General features: G+C 57.9%; 1 protein-coding gene across 1 annotated transcript in view; it reads right to left on the bottom strand.

The window, feature by feature from the left end:
• Positions 1-1,061: 1,061 nt before the first annotated feature.
• The window catches only part of LOC310714797 (maestro heat-like repeat family member 5), a 65,485-nt gene continuing 60,780 nt past the window's right edge, over positions 1,062-5,766 (bottom strand). The window contains exons 31-36 of the mRNA XM_083520447.1: positions 5,436-5,510; positions 4,507-4,600; positions 4,139-4,191; positions 3,587-3,736; positions 3,225-3,384; positions 1,062-2,129 (exon numbers count right to left, since the gene is read on the bottom strand). Coding sequence (XP_083376573.1) covers positions 3,227-3,384; positions 3,587-3,736; positions 4,139-4,191; positions 4,507-4,600; positions 5,436-5,510 — 530 coding nt within the window. The 3' untranslated portion in view covers positions 1,062-2,129; positions 3,225-3,226. The remainder of the gene's footprint in view (positions 2,130-3,224; positions 3,385-3,586; positions 3,737-4,138; positions 4,192-4,506; positions 4,601-5,435; positions 5,511-5,766) is intronic.

Genomic DNA, 5,766 nt, shown 5'->3' with positions numbered 1-5,766 from the left:
GCGGCTGGCAGGATTTGTTTCATGGGTGGGTCAAGTGGACGGGACCCACAGCAAGGCTGGAGCAGGAGTCTGGGTGGGGCGCTTGCCTCAGCCGGCAGGGAGGGGTTGGCTAGCTGCAGGTTGGCTCAGCTTTTTGAGGACCCTGAAGCGCATGTGGTGAAGTGTGTATGGCAGAATCCTGGCAAGACGTGAACCCCCCCTGCTCAAACCACCACCAGTTCATTTGTCGTAGAGCTAGCTGCTTTGACCAGCATCTGGAAGCGGCTACTGCCTCTGCACTTCTGACTTCACAAGGCCTTGTTTTGTGGCGGATGAAAAAACTCCGTCTTTCTGTCCCTGGCTCTGCAGTGGCCCAGCAGCCCTCCTCACTGACGGGGCTCCGTGAGCCCCCCTAGCCCAGGGAAGACAGGTCAGAGGCATCTGGGGGGCCTGTGCAGGCAGGGGCGGCTCCATCAGGCAGTGGGGTGATGGGCGAAAAGCGCCTGCCGGCATCTAGTTAGTGGCAAAACTGCCTCTCTGCTTGCTAAGTCTCTTTGGAGTTGGGGGGGCAGGGGTCCCTCTCCCACCAACCACAAAGCTCCCTGGATATGTCCTCCTGGCACCACCTTTTGGGCGGTGCCCCCCAACCCAGAAGGCAAACACCTATGCAAAGAGATGTGGATGGGTGTTCATTTCCTGGGCTTTTTTTTGGGGGGGGGGGGTCCCCAGTTGGGCATTCCAGCAAAGAGGGAATGCACCTTTTCCTGCTTCCAAAAGGGGGGAGGCAGTGGGAGCTCCCCCAGCCCAGCTTGTTTGGAGACTTCCCCATTGAAGCGTCATGGGGTGGTGGCTCTGCTGTCAGAAGTAGGGTCTGGGACTCCAAGGCAGGAGGTCAGCTGCTGGGGAGGGTCTTTGAGTCCCAGCTAGGAAGGAGGGGGGCAGAGGAGGGGGTCCCTTGGCGCTGCTGTGGCCAGGCTTTCCGGGTGCCCCTCAGGCAGGGTCTCCCGTAAATGGCTCTGGGGAAGCAGTCCTGGCCAGGCTCACCTGCCCTGTGGTGGAGAAATGGCTGCTGCCCAGCCAGATTCGTGCATATGGATTTATTTTTAACATTTAGATCTTGCCTCACAGTCCCAGGGAACCCTCAACCCAACTCACAGAGCAACTTCAAACGCAGGTCCTGCCAGGCCACCAAACCGTTCCTTGCCCTGTGTGCCAGTCAGACGCCGTCCAGTATTGGGGGGGGGGGGAGCTTCAGGGCAGGCCGCTCTTCTGGGTGGGGGCTGGCAATGGCACTGTGATTTCTACGCAGCAGCTGGGTCCCCCAAAGCCTCTTCCCTCTCCTGCTGCTCTTAGATCCGGCGCTGCAGCTGGGCCTGGCGGCCTTCCTGGTGCCAAAGGCTGCCCACTTCTGGACTGCTGCTAGGCCTGCGCTCTGGCTGGGCCTGCCCTCCTCAGTCCTTGCCCAAGATCCTTCACGCCTGTGATGTCCATGTGGAGTCGTCTCTTAAGAGTTCCCTGCCAGATTTGTTTTCAGAGGCTCGTTCCTTTTGCGATTCAGGGAGGGTCTCTGGGAAGCAGTGCAGGGAGAGGGATGCCCGCATCCTGCCCACTGCACCCAGGAGGCTCCCCCCCCCAGCTGTGACTGCAGCAGCCCTCTGTGGTGGTGCTTTTGTGCGGGAGGTTGCTGGTGCCACTGGGAAGGAGACCTGCGTTCCAGAGGAGCAGGAGGCAGCACTGCCAGAGCAGCTTGATCCATGAGGGCTCAGTGCAGAACTGGGACGGCCCTGTTCTGCTCCAAAGGCGTTTCCCAAGCATGGAAGATGTAGGTCCATGGTAAGAAGTCCCACTTCTGTGCCCTTTGAGCCTTCTCTGACTGGCGTCAGGGAAGGGGCTCCTTTCAGCAGAGCCTGGCCCGGCCGGTCTCCCAGCTGGTACGTGAGGGTGCTGGGTGGGCGCCCAAGAGGGTCCATGAAGTCACAATAGACCAAGGGCAGTGGCAGGATCATGGCCTTGACTCCGGCACATCATGGAGCAGCCCTGCTGTCACCTGCGGACAGGGCAGCAGCCAGGGCCCTTGCGGGGGTCCTTGGAGCACAAGGTGGGGGGGCCGTCTTCAGCAGGTGCCTCCAAGCACACCATTTGCAAGCAGCCTGAAAAAGACAGATGTCAGGACCTGGCCTGCATACTACTACTACAACTTTATTATTTTTACCCTGCCACTCCCCCCCCCCCCAGGGCTGAAAGAGGGCTGGTTTCTGCATGCGCTGGGGCTGCATCAAGGGATGGGAGTTTTGGACCAAGTGCTTTGGCCATATGGTCTTGGGACGCTGGGAAAAGCTTGTGCCTTTTCCTCCTGCCTGAGGCCCTTGACTGTCATGCACTGGCTGGACACCATCAGTTGCAAACCTAAAGGTTAAACATGGGCCCCAGTCTGTTCAGAGGGGCTGAGGCTGAAGGGGGAAGCAGGTGGGCAATGAATATCGGGAGCTGCTTAAAATATCAGTCATTTTTGTTTCAGTCAGCTGCTGCAACTGGAAATATTCTGCATTCCCCATTTCTAAATAGAAGAGCCTTCTGCTAATTTCTTTGGCTAGACTCCTTGGCGGAAGGAGGGAAGGTGGGCTGGGTCTGCTCAGATGCTGGTTTTAACCTTTAAAGCCCTATACGGCCCAGGACCCTCGTACCTACGGGACCGCCTCTCCTGGTATGTCCCACGGAGGACCTTACGGTCTTCAAACAAAAACATCTTGGAGGTCCCGGGCCACAGGGAGGTTAGGCTGGCCTCAACCAGAGCCAGGGCCTTTTCGGCCATGGCCCCGATCTGGTGGAACGCTCTGTCCCAAGAGACTAGGGCCCTGCGGGACTTGACATCTTTCCGCAGGGCCTGCAAGACGGAGCTGTTCCACCAGGCCTTTGGCCAGGACACAGCCTGACCCCCTCCTTTGGCAATCCTCATAGAACTCTAGCCCAATGGTTGCCATTATGATTTTATAATGAAATTATTTTAGAATGTTGTATCATTTTTACTGTTGTTAGCCGCTCTGAGCCCGGCTTCGGCTGGGGAGGGCGGGATATAAATAAATTATTATTATTATTATTATTATTATTATTATTATTATTATTATTATTATTCTGCTCTGACGTGGCATGGCTCCTTTGGGTGCTCTTTGCCCACAGGTGCCCCAATGTCATCAGTCCAGGGAAGGCCCAGCACACGTGGCCTACAGACTGTCCTAAAGCAATACCTTTATGGTCGACCATCCACCTGGCTCAGGTGGGCACCTGCATGCTGAGGGCTCTGCTTCCTCCCACCACTGGCGGTCCTTCTGGAAGGAGTGGAGATCCCAGCCGGAGCCTCAGCTGAATGCCTTCGGTCTCCTCGGCTGGACTCGGTGGGCTGCTTCCCTGTAATGGGCAAAGTGGGCAGCATTGGCATGAAGAGTCCCCTTGACCATCCTGTGTTCTGGGAGAAGGAGTAAGGAAGACTGGAACCCAAAGCAAGCAAGGGCCACTTGAACACTGTCCTCTGGCCCTCCCTGCCCTGGAGGCTGAGGCATGTCTGAGCCAGCCCCCAACCCGCCCCCCCCCCCCCCCCCGCCAGCAATACCTCGCTGGGTGATGCTGCGCTTGGCTCTCCTGGGACTTTCCAAGCCCAGAAATGCAGTCCCTTCCAGCAGTGGGGGGCGTGGCGTTGGCGATTCTGGTGGCAGCAACATTGGGCTGGGCGCTCTGCTGTCACACTCGCTGAGCAGTTTCCCTTTGGGGTGTGAGAGTGAGGGAGACCCAAGGGGTTAACCCCAGCCTGCCCACTTCCCAGCACCTCTAGCCACACAGCAGCTCAGCTTTCCCCCAGCCAGGCAGCCGCTCCCACATTGCCTCATTAGGGAGTAGCGCCCCCCCCCCCGCCAAGGTGATGGTGAGAAGAGCAGGACTTGGGCCTGGGCCCGATCCACCTACTCCGCAGAAGCCTCTTGCCCTCTTGAAAAGGGGACAGAGGAGAGCGCCAAGTGCCTGGTGGTCACTATCCTGCAAAGAAGCAACCAGGGGTGTTATAGAGGAAGGAGGGGTGAGTCTGGGTTCTTTCTAGGCCTGTGACTGTGCCAAGGAGGGATGGAATCCCACAGAAGAGGCTGCTGAAGCTGAGCTGGCTGTGTCTCACCTGCAGAGCTGCCCTTGGTCTCTGGAGTGCTCTTCTCTCCAGCACCTGACAGCCTGGAGGGGAGGAAGGGTAGATGGCACTTCAGTCTTTGCTTCTCCAGGCACCTTTCCCATCCTCTGGCTACTTGCGGACGGCTGGTCCTGTGGCCCTGGTCAGCCTCGCTCCTCCCTCCACTGGCCTTGTGTCCCTGGCCTTGCACCCATTCCTCTGCCCCCCTTGCTCCCTTGCACAGGCACCCCCACTACGCATCCTGCTCATCCCTTGGCACCACCAACGTCTCCACTTTCCCCCGAACACTCCCCATTCTGTTGGCCAAGGTGTCTTTGGCGCCCGAGGGCACCCACCCACCCGCCTGCCTCACAGCTCACCTCCGCTTCACTGACAGCTTCTGCAAAACCACCCGGTACGTTTTTGCAAAGTGCACCATGATGGGATCTGGGCTGGACTCAAACTCCTGGAAAACTAGAGCAAAGCAGGTGTGCTGGTCACAAGGCGGTTCCAACAAGGCCTGGCCGCCACCAGTCACGGTGATGTTGCTCACCCCGGCTAGGATTGCAGTCCTATAGAAACCCATGGAGAGGGTCAGCCTCACGAAGCCCTCGCTCTGGACACAGTCCTGGGAGCAGGAGCAGCACCAGCCACCGGAGAACCCCTTCCACAACCCTCACGGTGGCCTCTGGGTTGCACAGGGAGGCAGAGGCTGCTTGATCCTCCACTGCCTCCCTCCAGTGGAGCTTTCACAGCGGATCCATGGGGCTAGGCATTGAGGGGGCCCATCCTGACTCTCAGCTGCTACTGAGGTGGCCAGAGGGACTCGGGTTCTGTGGTGGCCCCGCCTGGCTCTTGGGGCAGGAGGCAGAGCCCTGGCCGCCTAACCCCAAACCAGCTACAGGGGCTTTCCTTCCCCTGGAGACGGGGTGGGGGGCATCAGATGCTGCTCTGGCCCAGAGGATGGGAGCTGTGAGCCCAACAATATCTAAGGCATTTCTAAGTCGTTTGACTTTTAAAAGTCCCTCAATCACATGAAAAAAATACAAGATAAAGATAATAAAGCAGAAACACAACGTCATACCAACCAGTGAAACATGACTATAAAAGCAGAGAGAAGCTGGACTGCAGGAACAACAGGGTCAAATCTGACGGGTCAGGGAGAGGCTGGACACACAAGAAAGAGGCCTCCGCAAGACGCCTAAAGCCTGGTGGAGGGGGCGGGCATTGCCTCTGTAGCTCTGGGTCTGCACCAGAAGGTCTTCCTCCCCAAAGTGCGCAAAGCGGAAGGGCACCCCTCCCCCCTTACCTTTGTTCAGGTAGACAATGTCCTCCTGCTCAAGGTTTTTTGACAGTTCAGAGCTGTAGTAGTTGAGAGTGTGACCTACACAAAGAGGAACACGAGGCGGTTTGGGCTTGACTCTGCTGGTTTGCAAGCGGAGAGATCTACAAGCCCAAACCCGCACCCAAGTCTGAAGGCACCATTTCAAATGCAAAGGCTTATTCATTCACAGATGAGGCAATAAACACTGGGAAAGGGGTCTCAGAAAGAGGGGAGGCCATGTCGGTGGAGGTGAGGCAATGTCAGGAGGCCTGAGGCTCCTGGTGGCTCCGATTCTGCTCCCCCCCCCTCGTGGGGG

Source organism: Podarcis liolepis, assembly GCF_965112155.1.
Source record: "Podarcis liolepis genome assembly, chromosome: 9".
Classification (NCBI taxonomy): domain Eukaryota; kingdom Metazoa; phylum Chordata; class Lepidosauria; order Squamata; family Lacertidae; genus Podarcis; species Podarcis liolepis.
This window is presented reverse-complemented; position numbering and strand designations above follow the sequence as displayed.